Below are 20,275 nucleotides of genomic sequence, written 5' to 3' on the forward strand. Positions count from 1 at the left end.
GCTGCTCCGTGTCCCGTGTGTGTGAACCCTCCGCTCTCCAGGTCTCTGGGGTTCCGTAGGCCCCAGGCTGAGGCCTGGCTCTGGGAGGCCCAGCTGTCGTCCCGACGTGGGTGCCTGTGCCCTTGGCGAAGTGACACTCGACTGCGTGGCCGGCCGCGCTGGGACGGGCCGGGGCGTGGCCCCGGGGAGCAGGGGACAGTGAACGGGCCCAGCAGACAGCGGGGAGGGCGGTGGGCGGGCAGCCGGCTGGGTTGGTGGGCCCAAGAACTCAGGTCGCCCAAGGCACCGCCGGCGGTGGCGCGTGGCCCAGGGGCCCGGAGCTTGCGCGCGGGGGTGGTCTGGAGACGATGCGTTCCCGACCAGACTCTCCCTGCGCCCCGCCCCTGTGTTGGCTCCCGGCGGCGGCGGAAATGAGGCAAAAGGTTCCCGGCCACGGCGCCCGCGCGCCGGAAATGACGAAGGGTGGGAGGGCGGGGGCTAGGAAGTGGCGATTGCGCAGACTCGCCGCAGGCAGGACGGCCGGGTGGGTCGCGGGGTCACTTCCGCTTCCGGTCCGTCGCCTTCTTCGGTTGCTTCCCGTCCGCTCGGCGGCTCCCCTCCCCCGCCCGGCTCTCCGCGCCCCTCCCGGGCGGCGGGGCGGCGGGGCCGTCGACGTGCGGCCCTCCGTGCGTCCGCGCGTGCGTCCGAGCGCGGCTCCGCGTCCGCCGCCCGAGGCCCGGAGCGCGCCCCGTGACACCGAGGCCGAGCGGGGGCAGGGGGCTGCCCGCCATGAGCCCCCGGAGCGCGGCGTGAGCGGCCCGAGGTGAGCGCGCGCGGGCCCCGGGGGTTGGGCGGGCGCGCTCGGGCAGCTCGGAGGCCTTCGCGTGTCTGCGCCCGCCCGGCCTGGACCGCCCGCGGCTGTCCGTCTCTCCGCGTCTGCCTCCCGCGGGCCCCACCTGGGCCTCGCCGGTGCTCGTGTCCGTGTGTGTCTCGGCGTTTCCACAGAGCGCTCGTCCCCGTGTGTCTGTCCCGGTCTTGTTTTTCTGTCACGTCTCGGCGTCGGAGGGTCAGGACTAATGCCCGTGTCTCCGGTCTGTGCCTCTCTCGCCGCCGTCCTCCGTCCTGTTTGTCCCGGTGCTCGTCTCCTCCGGCCCCGAGTCCCTCTCGGCGGGTCTGTCGCTTGGTCTGGGATCTGGCATTCCTCCCAGGTTCATGAGTGAGGCGTGAAGAGCCCGACTCTGCAGTCAGAGGCCCACTTTGTGCAGCCTGTAGTATTTATAAGCTGACCAGACAGTTCCCTAGTCTTTAAAATAGTAGGGCAGCCGTGCCTAATAACGGAGGTGATGCTGCCCCTGTCACTAGCTTGTCCTTAGCTGCTGGGAGCTCTGGTTCCCATTATTACTTGTAGATTTTCTGTTCCACACGGTTAAGGTTTGATATCTGAGTAACTCTTGGAGAATTTTGCCATATCATTTGTCTTTTATTTGATGTAGCAATTTTGTTTGGGTCAGCCAATTGTGAAAAACCTAGTCTCCTTCTTAGCGGTATCTATGAAGTCTTAGTTTTGCTGTGTTGAGTATTTCTTCTAACGCCCTTTAGTATAAACACACTGTGTTAAGATAGCATGTCGTCTTTCGAAAATGTTTTTTTTCTGATAATGAAAATCAGCCAGTGTTATTGAGCTCCTACTATCTGTGGGTCGCGGAGTCGAGTACTTTATGTTCCCATTGTATTTAATCAACAAACTCGGCAGCTGGAAATCCTTTTCTTTATTTCAGAGTTGAGCAAACTGAATCCCAGGGAGGCCAGAATTTGGACCCAGGTTTCGTTGTTCTTTCCCCTTTTCCTTGTCTGATTTCTCAGTCCCAGCTGAGCCTCTGTTCGTTTCTGGGCCTCTGCCTTCTCTCCTTGCCTCCCTGCCTCACTCTTGTCTCGCTGCTTTATCTGTCCCTGTCTCTGCCCAGGTTTCTCTGTGCCTCTTTCTCTTCTCTCTCCTTCCCTCCTCTCCTGCTCTGTGTGTCCGGCTGGGCCTGTCTCTATCCCTGGCCTTTTCCCTCTAACCATTCACAGCCGTCTCCGAGTGCCTGGCTCCCTTGCGCTCTGGGCAGGGACTCAGGTGATAGGAGGTCTCCACAGGAGAGGCTGTGGGCAATGGTCAGAGCCTGCTCTGGGACCCGGCTGCCCTGGGGGGGCCCGGGCCTGGCTTCCTCCCCGTGAGGCATCGGCGAATCCCGCACGGCCTGTGAGGCGGAGCAGAGGCACAGGCGTGGCCCTGGGCGCGGGCTGCAGAGGGCTTCGTGGATCCCTGTCCCCCTTTTGTTTCTTCTCCGTCGCCTTTCCCTCAGCACAGGTTAAGTTAAAAGGACCTGTTTTGGAGCCTGAGGTGGCCTGGGACGGAGTCTGCGCCGCCTGCCTAGTGCGTGACCTTGGCTGGGCGCTTTAGCTCTGTGACCCATCTCCTCCTGTTAGAACCTGGTGTCTGTGTTAAATGAGATCACACATGTCCCGTGCTCCCCGAGTGCCTGGCACACCGCCGGGGCCCAGCCAGGGGGCTGCACTCTTCTTTATCCCCCCCACCTCGGGACGCCGTGTCCCCCTCCCCGGCGGACCCCCTCCTGGCCATCTCCCTTCCTCTGCCCCCTCCCTGTGTGCCCTCATTTCTGCCCCCACCTGCTCTGGAGGTCTCTTCTGCCTGCCCCCTCTTCCTTCCTGCTCCGTTTACTGAGTGGCTCTTCCGGGCCAGCTCTTCTGCTGGGAAAAGCCTCGTCTGTCCAGAGCTGCGTGGTTGCTGCCCCCATGGGCTCCGGGGGTGGCCTCAGCCCGAGTCAGACACGCTTAGGAAATCACGAGGACAAGCCCTGGTGTGGGGGTGGGTCAGGCTGGAGGTTCCTGCGGAGCCCAGCGGAGGACAGGAGGAAGAGCGGGGTGGCTGTCTCAGGATCCACGCACGGGGACAGCATGCGTCCCGACCCCGGCTTCCCTCTGGGTGTGTAGACTCTGGATCGAAGCCCCATCTTACAGAGGAGAAAACTGAGGCTCTGGAGGTGCAGGCTAGGAGGTGTTGGCTAGGGTGTGCCCCAAGGGCCCTTGGCTCCCCTGTACGCTCTGCCACCCGAGCAGGAAGGTGCTGGGCACAATTGAGGAACTGAGAGACGGCGGGGTGACTCAGGCGGAGCCTCGCCGGCTGCGGTGGGACCCCCGTCCTGTGCTTTGAGGGCCAGGCGGCCGCAGGCCCCACGCCCCGTTTCGAAGGTCCTCTCCACCCGCAGATGCGGTGACCCGCCCGTCGCTGCCGCGCCGCCTCCCCCCTTCCAGTTGCCTGGCTCTGCTCACCCCGAGGCCCGCCCCCGCCCCCTGCCACCATGTCGACCTCCTCGCTGCGGCGCCAGGTGAAGAACATCGTCCACAACTACTCGGAGGCCGAGATCAAGGTGCGGGAGGCCACGAGCAACGACCCCTGGGGCCCGTCCAGCTCACTCATGTCCGAGATCGCCGACCTAACCTACAATGTGGTCGCCTTCTCCGAGATCATGAGCATGATCTGGAAGCGGCTCAACGACCATGGCAAGAACTGGCGGCACGTCTACAAGGTCAGTGTTGGGGGGGCCCGCCGGGCAAGGGGGGCAGCTGACTGGGGGGCACCCGGAGGCGGGCCCACGTTTCCGGAGGAGCTGGAATTCTGTGTCTTTTCAGTGAAGGCAACAAACGTAGCGATTTTAAGAATTTTTAGCTTTGTGTTTTTCTCCTTGTAGAAGTGAGACCGTTGTTTACGGCCGCGCTGGGCTGTGGCTGCCGTGGCGGGTAGAAGTGAGACCGTTGTTTACGGCCGCGCTGGGCTGTGGCTGCCGTGGCTGCTTCCCGCCGCAGTGGCCGCTTCCGTCGCGGAGCACGGGCTCGAGGACGCTTGGGCTCATGCTTGTGGTGCTCGGGCTCAGTTGCTCGGCAGCGTGTGGGGTCTTCGCGGACCGGGGATGGGACCATGTCTCCTGCGTTGGCAGCTGGATTCTCATCCCTTGTACCATCAGGGGAGCCCCAAGCCTTGGGAACTTTGAAGAAGCAGCGGGTTCTAGGCCGGTCCGCTCTGAAGGCCTACATGGGTGCTCCGTGTCCACTTCCGTGTGCCCCAAGTCCAGCCCCCCCCGCAGCTCCTGTCGGCCCTGGGGTCCTCTGAGTGGGGCTCTAGGCGGGGTGGTAGCCCCGGGAGAGTGGGGGCGCGGGACAGCTCTATCTTTGCTGTGGTGGTGCTCACACTGCCATGTCTGATTGCCAGAACTCAGAGCTGTGTGAGAAAGAAGGAGTTTTACTGTAAGTCATTCCTTGCTTTTAAAAAGGAAAACAAGTCTGGGTCTTAGGGATCATTCCCCAGTAGGAGAACTGAGGTTTGTTCCTTAAAAAAAACAACCACCTTCCCAAGTGTTTAAGTTTGGGCTGATAACAGTGGACATGACCGGCTAGCTGACGGTGGAATTCTGAGTGGCTTGCACCGTCTGCTCTTACACACACGGCGGGGATGGCTGTCTGGGTACGCTTGCCATTTTCCAGAACTGGGATTTCTGGGCCCGTGTGCGTGCCCCAGCCCGGTGCTGTGCACACACGCCCCCATCCAGTGCACAGACAGACAGACCGATCCCAGGCTTTGGGGGAAGGGAACTCGGCTGCACATGGCCCTCTCCCGTTTCACTGCTGCTCTGGGGGCCTTAGGCCTGGCATCCCAAGGCGGGTCCAGGAGTGGCCGGGCTGGGGCCTGCCTCTGGAGAGTGGGTTCCTGGGCCCAGGAGCGCCGAGGAGTCCTGTCCGTGAACTTTGGCGGTTGAGGGTCTGCTCTGTGTGGGGTGCGCAGAACAGGGAGGCGCTGGTCTCGTGGCCTGGAGTCCGTGCTGGCCCAGCCGCCTGGCCCAGGGAGGCTGCAGGGCCCCACAGCGCTGGCTCCCTGCCACGCCCTGCTCGGGTCACTGATCGCCTGAGTCACTTCTTGGGGAGGGACGGGGCCTGGTGACTGGGCTGTGCGTGAGGGCGGCGGAGGCACTTTCTCCAAGGCTGCCCCCACCACCCCCCGCCCGGCGTTGGCGTGCAGGTTTGCAGCGGTGCCCACTAGCTGGAGCTCTGGCTGCGCCTGCTGTGAGGGAAGTGCTGTCGGCGTGGGGCCTGGGTGGGGCTGCGCTCAGGACCGGCACCCTGGCTCCCGCCGGGCGAGCTCCTGAGCCCTGCTGGAGCACACCGATGGCCGGGACCCGTGGGGCAGCCCGCCGGCCCTCCATGTGTGCCTGGGGCGGGGATGGGTAGCTCGTCTCCTGGGGACAACGGCGCCTGAGGTGGTGACGGCGACTCCCGGGGCCGCGGTCACTGGTGCCTGCTTCCTGTGCGGAGGGCGAGGGGTGGCGGCTGCACGGTGCTCACACGTGTCGTTCCCCTGGGGGTTAGGTCGTCCCCGTGTTCACAGACTGCAGACTGCAGTTCCAAAGTGCTCAGAGCCCTGAGATGAGAGTTCTGAGGCTGGCGCCAGGGCTGCTTCTGGACTGGGCTGCGGTGGTCGGTCCGGTGTGCGGGCCGCCCGGCGCATACTGTTTGCATCCCCCTTCCCTCGGGGACTGCTGTCATGTGTGGCTGTGACCCCGGGAAGCCGCTGAACCCCAGGGCACGGCTGGCCCAGGGGTCAGGAGCCTGTGGTCCCCATGCGGGGTGAGGTGTAAACACCTCTGGATGGGTTAAAGGCTAATCTCAGCAATCTGGTAACCGTATCGACACACCCCCGGGAGCTGTGCCAGACCTCGGCTGGGCTCCCGGGAAGGCAGTGGAGACGTGACCCGGGTGAACTCCAGTGTGGCTCGCAGCGTGGCCCCAGGGTGGCCCCCCTGCTGACGTGGCAGCCCAGGGCGGTGCAGCGGGTCTGGGAGGCCCGGGTGTCACCTGCAGACCGCATGTGCCCTCTGCCCGAGGACTGCGGCCGGGGCCTCCCTCGCTCCTAGAGGCCTTGCCCGAGGTGTGGACTGTGGGCTATTCCCATCTAACTTGTTGGGAAAGAGGTTTGTCCCCATGTTGTAAAATGAGAAGATCCCAAAGGCTGTTTCTTCCCCCTTCTGAGGCTGTGGTCCTCCAGTCGTGCCAGGCGGGGGTGGAGTCCCTGCCTCAGACGGCACTTGCTAGGCTCTGGGTGTGCACTGGGCACCTGAGTGTGACCTTCCAGGTCCAGCTGCGTGGACTTTTGTCTTCGTTTTTTTGAAACGGCAGGTCTGTGCTGCTCAGGAACACCTGTGTGGGCTATGAGACACACAGAGGTCGCGCCCCACAGTTCGTCCTTGTCATCCAGGGGCTCGGCGTCGCGCCGTCATCACCCACCTCGTTCAGAGCATCTTCGTTCCCCAAGTCCCAGCTCTGGGTTTGCCCCCTTGGATGCTCCTGTGAGCGAGCTGGCACACTCTGTTCTTGGGGCTCGGTTCCTGCTGCCGGGGGGCTGTTGTCCAGGTCCAGCCGGGCACACTGCCGCTGGGCCCTGGGTGACGAGGCGATGCCCTTGCAGGCCATGACGCTGATGGAGTACCTCATCAAGACGGGCTCGGAGCGCGTGTCACAGCAGTGCAAGGAGAACATGTACGCCGTGCAGACGCTGAAGGACTTCCAGTACGTGGACCGCGATGGCAAGGACCAGGGCGTGAACGTGCGTGAGAAGGCCAGGCAGCTGGTGGCCCTGCTGCGCGACGAGGACCGGCTGCGGGAGGAGCGCGCCCATGCGCTCAAGACCAAGGAGAAGCTGGCACAGACCGCCACGGGTAAGCGGGGGTCACCCCAGGCTGGCATTGCGGCGAGACACCAGCGGACGGGTGGGGGCTTCTCTGCTGACCGTGGTCAGGGTGGAGTGGTGGGATGCTGAGGGCTGGGGCTGCAGGGCAGGGCTGGTGCTCCCTCTGGTCTTTGCCCCCCGTTTTCTCTTCAGCCTTTGTTCACTCACCCCTGGTGCCTAGAGCAGGGTGGGGGCCAGCTGTGCAGGCTGTCCCCTCCCAGCATCCAGCCCCGGGCCCAGCCCTGGAGACTGAGATGCCGGGTTCCCTAGTGGGAGCAGTCGGGAGCTCTCCAACCCTGGAGAGGGGGAAGGAGGCCATTTATCCCCCAACCGAGAGTGGGAGCTTAGACGGCTGGCTGGGAGGTCCGCAGGGCCCTGCCCTGCACCAGCTGACTTCTGCCCAGGCCCTGCTTGCTCCAGTCCTTCTTCCAGGTGGGGCCGCCTCACCGCTCCTCAGCCTCGGAGCCTGCATCCCACTGGGGGCATGGGGCATCTCAGACTCTGTCCCCTGTGGGGTCCCGTCTTCTTGGGGTCTCAGTGGCTGTGTTCCCTCAGCTTCCTCCGCAGCCGTGGGCTCTGGGCCCCCGCCCGAGGCGGAGCAGGCCTGGCCGCAGAGCAGCGGGGAGGAGGAGCTGCAGCTGCAGCTCGCGCTGGCCATGAGCAAGGAGGAGGCCGACCAGGTACCGCCGCGGGGCCGCGGGCCGAGTCCGTTCTGTCTCCATCTCCACGCCTCACCTCCGCCCCTCCAGCTCTCCCTCTGCGCCCCCCCTCCTCTCTGGAGGACTGGCCCCACCCCGGCTTGTCTCTGCTGTTCTTCACCAGGTCCGCCTGGCTCTGTCTCCCTCCTCGCGTGTTCGCGTGTTCACTCGCTCTCCCGGCCTCACGGGGCCCCGCCCCTCACGCTCTCCCTCCCCAGCCCCGCCCCCTCACACTCTTTCCTCCGGCCCCGCCCTTCACACTCCGGCCCCGCCCCTCTCCCTGGCCCCGCCCCCTCACGCTCTCTCTCCCCCAGCCCCCGTCCTGCGGCCCCGAGGATGACGCCCAGCTCCAGCTGGCCCTTAGTTTGAGCCGAGAGGAGCACGATAAGGTCAGAGCAGCTTCCCCGACCTCCAGGCTCCCCTAAGACCCTCCCTAGGTTCCCACTCCCGCACACTCCCGCTGCAGCTTCTGGGGGACCCAGTGTTAGACCGTGTCCCCCCGCCCCCCCCCACGTGTGTATCTGCTCCGGGCTGAGGGCGCCCTGCTCGCTGCCTCCAGCACCCCCACCCCACTGGAGGAGACCCCTGCGTCAGGCGCCGTTGCCCCCAGCTGTTCCCGCACAGCACCCTCACTCCGCCCCCGCCCCGCCCCCGTGTCCTTTCACATCGCACCTTTGTCCACATCCCATTTTAATTTTCAGTCGCCTTGTCTGGGTGTGGGGGTTCTGGGGCCATGCATTTGGGGGTGGGTGGGGGCGCAGTGAGAGTCCAGTCACCCAGAGTTTGACCCCTCTCCGCCTGCCACTCCGGGTGGATCAGGAGGAGCGGATCCGCCGTGGGGATGACCTGCGGCTGCAGATGGCCATAGAGGAGAGCAAGAGAGAGACCGCGGGCCAGGAGGAGGTGAGTGTGGCCCTGGGTCAAAGGTGACCTCAGTGTGCACACGGCTCCCTGCTCCTCGGAGGTCCCTCTGTATCCAGGGGGACCTGGCTCACCTCGGGGACAGCCTGGGATCGGTGTGTGCGTTGCTGTGCTGCCTGGAGCCCATGAACTGGGGCGGGGCAAGGGGCCCTGGGGCGGCTTTGGCATTGGTCCCCAGTCCTTCAGGGCTGGTTGGCGTGGAAGCTCAGCCTCCTGGTGGGCTGCCTCCCTACCCCTTCCCTTCCTGCTCTGGGAGTGTCTTTCTTTTTAGGCCTGGTCTGGGGTCATCTCCACTCCTCTTCCTGTTCTAGGCAGTTCTCTGCACCCCCCGGATCACCTCTCTATCCCCCGGGGTCCCCTCCTCTTTCTGGGTACTTTTCTACCATACCCCGGGTTCCTCAATCGGGGTCTGGGGTTCCCTCCTCCTCCTCCTGGATACTTTTCTACCCTCTTCCCCCGGGGTGCCCTCTCAGTCCAGGGTCCCCTCACCCCCCGTTCTCTTGCCTCCTGCAGTCGTCCCTCATGGATCTTGCTGATGTCTTCACGGCCCCAGCTGCTGCTCCTGCCACTGATCCCTGGGGGGCCCCTGTGTCCATGGCTGCCGCCCTCCCCACGGCTGCCCCCGCCTCGGACCCTTGGGGGGGACCTCCTGTCCCTCAGGCCGCTGATCCTTGGGGGGGTCCAGCCCCTACACCAGCCTCTGGGGACCCCTGGAGGCCTGCTGCCCCTGCAGGGCCCCCCGCTGACCCTTGGGGGGGGACCCAGGCCCCTGCGGCTGGAGAAGGACCAGCACCCGACCCTTGGGGGGGCTCTGATGGTGAGACCCCCTGCCTGCGGTGTGCAGCCCTGGGGGTGGGGGACTGGTAGTTGTGGGGCTGGAGGTGGCCTCAGGGATCGGCGAATGGGGGCTAGGTGGGAAGGGCTGGGCCCGCGGCCGCGGGTCACCTGACTTAGGGGGCAGAGGAGAGTGCCAGTGCCTCACACGCCTCCTTCCTGCCCCAGGTGGGGCCCCAGTTAGCGGAACCCCGGCCTCGGATCCCTGGGCACCGGCCCCGGCCTTCTCAGACCCCTGGGGGGGGTCCCCTGCGAAGCCCAGCACCAATGGCACTGCAGGTACTGGAGGGGGACTGGGCAGGGGGGCAGACCCCTGGGTGTGTGAGGGGTCCGGTCTCCTGGGTCCCGGGGAAGCTGAGTGCCATCTTGACCCCCGCACAGTGGTGGGGGGCTTTGACACGGAGGCCGACGAGTTCTCTGACTTCGACCGCCTGCGCACGGCCCTGCCGGCTTCTGGGAGCAGCACAGGTGAGCCCCCACCCTGCCCGCGCTGGGCGGCCCTGCTCTCTCACCCGTCTGTTCAGAGATGAGCACGTGTCTTTTGATGTGATGGCAGGTTTTGAGGGAAAAGCTGCAAAGGTGGTGCGGGGCGTCCCCTCTTTAGCTCCCCAGGTGCTGCTGGGCCTGTGACCCTGGCAGGGCGCCCCGTGTCCCCAGGGCCCCTCTGCAGGCCACGTACCCCTCCTCACCTGCCTGCTGGGGTTTCGGCTCAGGACGGGCGTGGTGCCCGCCGGCCTGGCCTGCGCGCCCCGCTCCTGGGAGACCTTTGTGCGCTGTCCATGTCCGAGCGATGCTCTCTTCGTGGAGGCAGCAGGCCGGGGTCTCCTCCTCCAGCCCCTCTGCAGCTGCTTTTGTGCCTTTTCCCCAACATAGCTGGGGTTCTGGTATTGTTAAAAAAACAAAACAAGGCCCCGCTAAGGGTACTTGGTCCACCTGCCCCCGCCTGGCGTTCCCTACGTGTGTCAGCCTCCGAGGAGCTGTCCCTGCCGCTGGGCCTGCCCCCGCCTGGCGTTCCCTACGTGTGTCAGCCTTCGAGGAGCTGTCCCTGCCGCTGGGCCTGCCCCCTCTGTGCGCCTGAGGTGGAGGCCTGGCCCCTGGACCACGGCCTGCTGTGGGTGGCTCGGGGCCCCTCTCCCAGGCCCTGCGTCTCGGGGTCTCCCCCTGAGCCCCTCTGCGGTCCCTTCAGGGGAGCTGGAGCTGCTCGCAGGAGAGGTGCCTGCCCGCAGCCCCGGCGCCTTCGACATGAGCGGGGTCGGGGGCTCTCTGGCTGAGGCTGTGGGGAGCCCCCCACCCGCGGCCGCCCCGACGCCCACGCCGCCCACGCGCAAGACGCCCGAATCTTTCCTGGGCCCCAACGCCGCGCTGGTGGACCTGGACTCGCTGGTGAGCCGGCCGGGCCCCGCAGCGCCCGGGGCCAAGGCCTCCAACCCTTTCCTGCCGAGTGGTGAGTGTGGCTGCCGGGGCGGGGGGCGCGGGGATGGCGGGCAGACCCCTGACTGCCGCGCCCTCCTCCCCGCAGGAGCCCCGGCCACCGGTCCCTCCGTCACCAACCCCTTCCAGCCTGCGCCCCCCGCGACGCTCACCCTGAACCAGCTCCGGATCAGCCCTGTGCCCCCGGTTGCGGGAGCGCCGCCCACGTACATCTCTCCCCTCGGCGGGGGCCCTGGCCTGCCCCCCATGATGCCCCCGGGACCCCCGGCCCCCAACACTAATCCCTTCCTCCTATAATCCAGGGCGGGAGGGGCCTCCCCCATTCTGCTCCCTGGGAGACCAGTGTTGTGAGTGCATGTGAATCGGGGGACCCTGCCCCCCCCAGCACCCTTCCCCCTCCTGGGGCCCACTCACACTACAGCCTCTTCCTGTGTCCCCCGCCCGCCTCCCTGAGAGAAACTGGACGCGGCTGGGGAGGGTGCTGGCCGGAGGAGGACCCTTCCCACGGCATTAGAAGGGGGAGGGGAGCGGGGGGCCCCGCCCGTTCCCCTCCCCCAGCTCCCGACTGGCCCTCAATCAGTGTTTGAGCCTCCTCCTCCCCTCACGCACCCCTCGGTGAATCCTCGGTGATGATTTTGGCAACTTCGGGAATAAATGGCAATTCTCACGGGCACGGAGACCCCGTCCCACTCATGGGTCCTGCGGCCCCTTCCCCCAGGGGTCCGGGGCTTGCAGTCCGTCTGCCTCTTGTGGGGTAGGGGGAGCCTCGATTTCTCTGACTCCGGGTGCCGTGGGGGGTTCTGTGTCGGGGGTGGGAGGGGGCTCCATGGGTGGTGGGGCTGCAGCCCCCTGGCCATCTGGAAAGCTGACCAGGCCGGAGGTGGGGCATGGACGGTGTTGAGAATGGGGCTGGGCTCGTGGGTTGTTGGTGAGGACTCGGTGTACGCACACACACCTGCCGCCTGGGGCTCGGGGCCCTGGGTCAGGGGATCTGCAGGCCTCCGGGGTCCCCAGAAAACACCTGAGTTACCGGGCTTCGCGGGGATCCTGCCACACTCAAGGGACGAGGTCCCACTGTGGGGTGCATCTGCAGCCGTTCTCTCAACTGGCTCTGGCTTGGGAGCCTTGGGGGGCCCATGGGCCGGGTGCCCCGAGATCAGCTGACCTCCTTTCCCAGGAGGTGCCCCCGCTCCGGGTGAGGTCAGGGCACATCTCCAGGGTGCAGGGTGGCCTGCACGGACGCCCGGGCTGCCCCGCTGGACCCCCCTTCCAAGGTCTGGGGGACTGGCATGGGAGCCTGGCAGGTCCTCGACCCTAGCGCTATCTGTGCGCCCCGGTGCCGGGACGGACGGAAGAGGGGCCACCCCGCTGCCCCAGGGAGGGTGGAGACCCAGGGAACTTGCTCTGGCCGGTTGAGGTTGGCCGGACGTGTTCTGCGGGGAGCGGGGCGGGGTTCTGGTGAGTATAGTCCGGCGGGACATGCTTCCTGTCCCAGGGCCCCCACATCCTCAGCATGGCCCACACTCACCTGCCCTCCCCTGCACCCCCCCCCCCCACGGAGCCCCTTGGCCCCCTCAAACCGTGATGGTAGGATGAAGGTAGGCGTCCCAGAGGCTTTTCACCAAAGCCGTGTTCCTTTTGCCGTCTTGTTCCCTATGAGCGTGTCTTCTTGCCTGTTCTCCTCTGCTCAGTTGTCTAGTCATGTCTGACCCTTTGCGACCCCACAGGCTGTAGCCACCAGGCTCTCTGTCCATGGGATTCTCATCCAGGCAAGGATACTGGAGTGGGTTGCCATGCCTTTCTCCAGGCTATCTTCCTGACCCAGGGATCGAACCTGCATCTCTTGCGTCGCCTGCACTTGCAGACGGATTCTTTACCGCTGAGCCACCAGGGAGGCCCCCTGGGCTAATTCTTTTATTTCTTCCACTTTATTTTACTTTTGTTTGAACACTTAAGAGTTTCCATGAGTACTATTTAACATGTGTTCCTTAAAATACAGTTTTAACTGATGCTTTCCAGCGCAGGAAACTACCTGTCTCTGCTCAACCGTTGTCCAACGTCCCCCAGATCTAGTTTCTTCTAAGCCCTGCTCGCAGTGCCTCCCCTAGAGAATTTTGGAGATTGCACTGGCTAGGAATGGTTTGGTGTTGGTTTGTATGTGGTGGGGGGTACCTACAGACTTCCCTGTAGCTCAGGTAAAAATCTGCCTGCGATGCACGAGGCCAGGGTTTGATCCCTGGGTCGGGAAGATCCTCTGGAGAACGGAATAGCAACCCACTCCAGTGTTCTTGCCTGGAGAAGCCCATAGAGCAGCCTGGCGGGCTACGGTCCAGGGGGTTGCAAAGAGTTGGACACGACTGAGCAACTCACACACAACACACACTCTACAGCAGTTAACCCCACATTGTCAAAGGGGACGAACCGAAGGGGAAAAGCTTCATGACACCACAGCCAGAATCACTTCTGTGTTGCCTCCTGGAGTGTTCCCACTGACCACCTCAAATCTCCGCCCGCCCGCCCCCCCCCCCCCCCCCCCCCGCCTTCAATTGCACAGGCAAACTTAAGACTTACCAGGTGGTGCAAGTTGTAAAGAATCCACCTGCCAGTGCAGTAGACACCAGAGATGAAGAACTCCTTGGGTCGGGAAGGTCCCCTGGAGAAGGAAATGGCAACCCCCTCCAGTATTCTTGCCTGGAGAATCCCATGGGCAGAGGAGCCTGGTGGGCTGCAGTCCATGGGGGTCGCAAAGAGTTGGACACAACTGAGCGTCTGAGCACACACAACATACAACTTCAATCATTATAAAGACAAAAAACGATTGTTTAAAAATGTGAATCAAGCTAGGTGCTAAAGATGGATGTGATTAGAGCTCCAGTCAGACCCCCTTTACCTGTAGCGTGCCACACAGCCCCGCCTGTAGCCGCAGACCAACTTGCGGGTCTCTAAAGAACTGCCCCCCACGGACAGCAGCAACCTGACAAACTGCAGACCAGCGGAAAATACTTGCCAGTCTGACACTGAAAAGGATTCAGTATTCAGAATGTATAAAATACAACCCCCAAATGAACAACAAAACCAACCCCATACAAAAATGTGCAAGGACTTGAAAAAGGACATTTCTCCAAAGACATAACAAACAGCCAGCAAATATCTGAAAAGGTGCTCAGCATCATTAGCCATTGGGGAAGAGCTGATGAAAACCACAGATACCACCTCACACCTGCTAGGGTGGGTACATTCAAGAAATGGGAAATGGCAAATACTGGAGAAAATATGGAGAAACTGGAACACTTGTGCATTGCTGGTAGGAATAGGAAATGGAGCAATAGCTGTGGAAACATTTGGTGATTTCTCTAAAGGTTACACACACACATGCCCAGGACACAGCCATGTCTCCCAGGTGTACATGAAACTAAGCTCACACACCCATGTTCACATGGACACTGTTCACAACAGCCAGCAGAGTAGACAGCACAAGTGTCCATCAGTGACTGAGCAGGTTGATGAAATGCGTGTATGTAGAATGGACTGGATTTCAGCCATAAAATGTGGAAGTTTGGTATCTGCCACAAGGCGGAACGACCTTGAGGACATTATGCTTAGGGAGACAAGGCATACACAGAAGGACAAACAGTATTATGACTCTGCATATATTGCATATATGAAGTGCCCGGAACAGGCAGATCCCTAGAGACAGAGCAGAACAGAGAGTCTGGGCTGAGTAGAGAGAAGGGCCAGTGATTGTTTTAATGATACCAAGCGTCTAGGTAGCGGTGATGGCTGCCTGCATTGTGTTGATTGCCACTGCAGTATACACTTGAGGATGGTTAAAGTTGTAAGTATGATGTTAGGCATGTTTAACAAAAAGTATAAAAATGGGTAAGTGGTAGATGATAACTAAATACAGCAATCATGGATGGTACAGAAACTGACTCATAGACATTTAACCTTGGACAGCAAGGAGATCAAACCAGTTAGTCCTAAGGAGATCAGTCCTGAATCTGGAAGGACTGATGCTGAAGCTCCAGTACTTTGGCCGCCTGATGCTAAGACCTGACTCATTAGAAAAGACCCTGATGCGGGGAAAGATTGAAGGCAGGAGAAGGGGACGACAGAGGATGAGATGGTTGGATGGCATCACCAACTCAATGGACATGAGTTTGAGCAAACTCCAGGAGATAGTGAAAGGCAAGGAAGGCTGGCATGCTGCAGTCCATCGGGTCTTAAATTAACACTTAGCGACTGAACAACAACAGCAAACCTTTCAACAGTGATTTCAACAGCTCATGAGCAGAACTGAGGAGATCCAGAGTCTCTAAGGATCAAGAGGAAGGGGCTAAAAGTGGGGAAACAAAGCCAGAATAAGAGTGGCCTGCATCAACCACAAAGACTCCAGAAGAACAGTGGTGTAAAAATTGAAAATGGAATTCAGTATGTAAAAGTTGACAAGGGTGACCACCAGCATCAGGATGGTGTGGGCAGCTCTGGTCTCCGGGGGGCATCCGTGGTGCCCAGTGGGGGTGTGAATATACTGCACCCTCTGGTGGTGTCTGAGCAGGAGAAGCACCATGGAGCCACTAGACCAGACCATGAGGCCAATAAACATGACATCAGAGACGGACCGCAGGAGGACAGTGGCTGCATTGGGACTTGATGAACAGAACCACTTCCCTTGATTGTCAGTATCATTTCCTGTGTCCTGTGGGCCAGTGACTGTCACAGGAACACAGATATTCATTAGGAGACTGAGCACCCAGCAGGTGCAGCAGGAAGGACCAGTGGCCCTGGGGGCCCCTCCTCTGAGCATCGCCCACTCCGCTCTCCTGGGGGAGAGAGTGAAGGCCTGACAGGTGCTCAGGACGGGGCTGGAGCACAGCGCGGTGCTGAGAGCCACCCTCTGGGTGTAATGCACAAACTCACACCCAAGGCCGGGCAGGGGCTTCCTCAAAACAAAAACTGCCACTGTGTGGGGAATGCCAGGGGAGAGAAGAACCAGGAGGTTGGCCAGGGCCAAGTGTGTGAGAATTGCATCTGTGTCTCCTTTTCTGGTCAAGCAAGACCGGAGAGATGCTGTGGAAGGAAAGGATGGCATTACCCAGAGCCCCAACCACCGCCTGTAACAGAGAGATGGCTTTCACAGCCGCCTCCCCTGGGCTTCTCAGGACATCTCTGTGAAAAGACATGGAGAGCACGTCAGAGTGGCCTGGAGTGGGGCTGAGCTGGTGATGACATCAGCAGTCTTCTCACAGAACCAATACTGGAGAAGAATTCTTGGTCTTTTCCTCTCCTGAGAAGGGAGACACTGTCATACTCCACAGGAGGAGCTCAACCTGGAGAATATACTCATGACACCGCTTACATTTTTCACTATTATTATTTTGTGTTTATTTCTATTTACCTGTATATCCTGATCCTCCACCTGCAGGTAAGATCCGTGCACTTAGGAACCAGGTCTGTCCTGTTCAGTAAAATGGTTGACCAATAACAGGTGTTAAATAACATATACTGAGTATATGAATATGTTACAGGACACAGACACAAGGATGTACTCCACATCCCTTAGAATTCATGGTCTTTCCACCTATGGTAAGGATTTATGAACTTAGGACAATGAAAGAAAAAATGGAAAAATTTCATTGAGCTAATAAGATGGTCTAATTTTAACAGAGTGTGCAAGTGAGTTATAGCAAGTTCCCATTTCATCAGACTTACTGGACACTAAATAACTTAAAAAAATGAGTCTTCAGGTTTCCAGGTCCTCACTCAAGGAGCTCATTCAAGTCTTCACTGCATGCTAACAAGAATGAATAGGATGAAAATTCTTGCATCATGAAGAGAGGAGAGAAAACATGGGCACCACTGCCTCCAGGACTGGAGAGAAGGACAGTGACTAGTGGGGCTCGAGGTTCTGGAACAGAGACTCATGATGGAGACACCTTGGGAACCAGGCCTGCTGGGGCGGGAAATGCTGCAACATAACTGATGGGGAGAAAACTCCCTTTGTGCTTTCAGTGGGGAATGGAGGAAGAAACCATTTTCAAATACACCAGAGTGTGGGGTTCTTACCGAGGTCTGCCTTCAGGAGAGACTAACTGGAGCCTGAACTGCTGGGGTCTTCTCAGAGCCTGACTCACCTGGGAAGGGAAATACCCAGCATCCAGCCCAATCTAGCCTTGCTGTCCCATCCAAGGGGGAGAAAAACCTGGAGAAACAGGAGGTTCACAGTCCAGAGGCACAGGTTCACGGGCAGACTGAGACCTCATCATAGGCGGTGGATGCTCCCTCTTCCCCACCTCACCACCACATTCACCACCACATTCTAAAGGTTTATTAACGGTTCCTTTTACCCAGTACACCATGTCCAGATATCAAGAAAACATTCCTAGGCATACTGCAAGGCAAAGGACAGTGTGAAGACACAGAGCGAGCATCAGAAGCAGACACAGCAGGAATGTTGGGATGGTCAGACTTGGAAGGTGAATCAGCTACGATCACTGTGCTGAGGGTGCTAGTGGATAAAGCAGACACGTGCGGGAACAGCTGGGCAAGGAGAGCAGGAGAGGGGCATTCTAAGGAAGAACTAGGAAGAAATACCAGAGACCAAAACACTGCTCAGAAATGAAGGATGCCTTTGATGGGCTTGTTAGTAGGTTGGAGGAAATGTTAGTAGATGTGGAAAGAGTGTCTGAGCTTGAGGATCTATCAGTAGAAATCTGCAAACTGCAAGGCCAGAACAGGGACTTAACACAAAATGTAGTATCCAAGGGCTGTGGGAGAAGTACCAAGGGTGGAACGTATGCACAACGGGATTATCAGAAGGCAAGATAGAGAAAAAGAAAAGAAATATTTGAAGCAACAATGACTGAGAATCTCCCCCCAAAACAATGTCAACACCAAACCACCGATCCAAGAAGCCCAGAGAACCCTAAAGAGGATAAATGTCTTCTCCTCACACCATATATGCAGGCATGTCATATTTGAAATAATATATGTTCAAATATCCAGTATTCTTGCCTGGAGAATCCCATGGACAGAGGAGGCTGGTGGACTCACAGGCACAAAGAATGGGTCACAAAGAGTCAGACACGACTAAGTGCCTGAACAGCGGGGCAGCCTGTCAAGCTCTGGTGACTGAAGACAGTGAAGGCGCTGACTGCTTCCTGCCTGTGCAGAGAACCAGACACCCCTCTGCTCTGGGGCACATGTGTACCGAAGTGCACGCATACTGCTGGGCGCCAGGCTGACCTCACACGACACTTGCTGAGTTAACAAATGCCTCCATGCTGCGGGCCCTGCTCTCTCAAGTCTGCCTTCTGGAGAAATCTGAGATGTGAAGAAGAAATTCCGTAAGCCGGACCCACCTCCAGGCCACTAGGTTCTCCTGTGGCCTCCACTGACCGCTCAGCTGTGGAGTGAGACTTCCCTGTGGAGGCTTTAATGGGAGACGTCCCTCCTCCCTCCTTACTTACATCCCACCTCTCCTCCTTAATCCCATCAGAATTTATTTCTGGAATAAGTGAGACTGTATTGAGGACATAGGGAGTTTACCACCAGGAAAGGTGAACAATTTATCCTGGAAGTAGTTTTATTTTTGTTAATGTTGAAATAATTGTCCAGGTCTAAGATGGTGCTTCTCCTACCCAGGGTGACGTGTCAGCAAAGCAAAACTTAGATAAATCTCATCCCTGTAAATGTTTCCCTGGACCAGAGATGCAGTGTGTCCGGTCAGCCAAACCCTAAGCACTGTACGCATTTCCTGGTTTCTCCTCACACCAAACGAGTTTCACCAAGTGGTCCCAGACCATCAGATGTTTTTCATCTTCCACAGGCTGGTTCTTTATTCTTTATCCTATAACAGTCTCCTTTTCCTTCAGCTGTATTTTGCAGTGCTTTGAATAGGGGCTATTTCATGACATGTTAAAGTTTATCACCTAAAATGCCTTTATCACTTTAAACAACATAAAGTATTATCTTAATACATGCACTCCAGTGTTCATAGCAGTACCATTTGTAATAACGAAGCAACCTAAATGTTGATTGACAGATGAGTGGATGATAAAGAGGTGGTGCATATATAATGGAATATTACTCAGCCATAAAAAAGAAAGAATTGGGTCATTTGTAGAGATGTGGATGGACCTAGAGTCTGTGATACACAGTGAAGTGAGTCAGTAAGAGAAAAACAAATAGTGTACATTAATGCTGGTTGATTGTTAAAGAAAAATTTACTGGAATTCAGGGATGCCTTACAATGATCCCGCACTACAATGACAACAGAAAGTATGTGTGATACAGAACGTGGGACTCAACAGCCTAAAATAGTTACGTTCTGACTCTGCTGCTGCAACTTGGTGAAGGGGGTGGGGCTTCCAGCTCCACCTCCCGCTCTGCCTCAAAGCCCCTTGTGCAGCCAGCCCTGGGAAGCCACACACTGCCCACTGGATTCCAAATACTCCTGCTGTCTTTGGTTTCCTGCTGAGTGGGTGTCAGGATTTAAAATCTAAGGGATAATTCTTTCACACTGTACTTCACCAGATAACTTGTTTTATTTTATTCTGAATATGTAAATTTCAAAGACACTACTTGATCCCTAAAAATACAACTGGAACCCACATTTTTGAGCACACAAAACTACAGCCAATAGTAACAAAACCCCACTCACATACACGTTGGGAACACCTTGTCTGATTTCAACTGTCATTTACACTGAGCTGGACCTAGTTTTGTCGATATCTCCCTCATATGTCCTTTCCCTGGAGAATTTAAAATGATACTTGTCCTCTAAGCTGGAACTTTGATGCTGCTGTTGAGAAGTACACTGTGACATATTTATGGGGGAAACTGCGCTGCATGCAGTCAGTATGTTCAGAGGGGAATGAACTTAGGGGGAGACTCATAATGGGTTTCCGTGGTGGCTCAGCGGTAAAGAACTCGCCCGCCAATGCAGGAGATGTGCATTTGATCTCTGGGTCGGGAAGATCCCCTGGAGGAAGAAATGGCAACCCACTCCAGTATTCTTGCCTGGGAAATCCCATGGACAGAGGAGCCCAGTGGGCTACAGACCATGGGGTGGCAGAGCTGGACATGACTGAGCGACTAAACAACATGATACAAGTGTGGCAGGATCCCCTCTGTGCTGTCTTGAGGAATGTTCCAGGTGACCGCCTCACAGCTCCTTGCCCCAGTGCACACCTAGACCTAGCCAGGCATCACTGACTCTGAGCATATCAAAGAAAACAATGAGCAACCAAACATAACTGTTACAAATTGTGCCCTGGTTGGACCTACACACGGATTCCCTCTCCCTGGATGGCCCACGGAGCCCCACCTGCAGGGACGGACTCTGGAGACCTGCCCAGGCGGACTGCAGCTCTCGCACGTGGACACGCTGGGCGAGCCCTCCGATCCACCCCCAAGGCCCCCAGCCAGTGTCCCACTGAACGGGAGTCCCCACACCCTTGCTTTTAACTGTGTTTCCATCCACACTTCACAGCTCCTATGGGATCAGGCTTCAGCTGAGACCACCTCCTTGATTGAAAAAAAATACTTAGGGATGTGTTAAACTAAGGAGTGAAGGCTCTGTACAAATGAAAACTATGAGATTTGATAAAGTCTTGATGAAAACTAAACTTCC

The 20,275-nt window shown here is 58.8% G+C and overlaps 1 protein-coding gene across 2 annotated transcripts; it reads left to right on the forward strand.

Moving 5' to 3' along the window:
• Positions 1-507: 507 nt before the first annotated feature.
• EPN1 (epsin 1) lies at positions 508-11,314 on the forward strand. Of its 2 annotated transcripts, XM_043437687.1 has the most exons (11): positions 508-802; positions 3,249-3,569; positions 6,497-6,746; positions 7,313-7,437; positions 7,770-7,844; positions 8,275-8,358; positions 8,890-9,193; positions 9,379-9,489; positions 9,592-9,678; positions 10,397-10,654; positions 10,730-11,314. In XM_043437687.1, the coding sequence occupies exons 2-11, from the start codon at positions 3,342-3,344 to the stop codon at positions 10,936-10,938; spliced, it is 1,731 nt and encodes a 576-aa protein (XP_043293622.1). In that variant the 5' UTR covers positions 508-802; positions 3,249-3,341; the 3' UTR covers positions 10,939-11,314. The 2 variants fall into 2 exon arrangements, with proteins under 2 accessions (XP_043293622.1, XP_043293623.1); XM_043437688.1 differs by lacking the exon at positions 7,770-7,844.
• Positions 11,315-20,275: the final 8,961 nt, after the last annotated feature.

Source organism: Cervus canadensis, chromosome 18 (assembly GCF_019320065.1).
Source record: "Cervus canadensis isolate Bull #8, Minnesota chromosome 18, ASM1932006v1, whole genome shotgun sequence".
Classification (NCBI taxonomy): domain Eukaryota; kingdom Metazoa; phylum Chordata; class Mammalia; order Artiodactyla; family Cervidae; genus Cervus; species Cervus canadensis.

Bases quoted from the DNA above. Each gene is read 5' to 3' on its own strand.
- EPN1 (XM_043437687.1), top strand. From the start codon at position 3,342: ATGTCGACCTCCTCGCTGCGGCGCCAGGTGAAGAACATCGTCCACAAC. The intron at 3,570-6,496 runs GTCAGTGTTGGG...ATGCCCTTGCAG, and splicing joins ACTGGCGGCACGTCTACAAG to GCCATGACGCTGATGGAGTA. The intron at 7,845-8,274 runs GTCAGAGCAGCT...CGGGTGGATCAG, and splicing joins GCCGAGAGGAGCACGATAAG to GAGGAGCGGATCCGCCGTGG.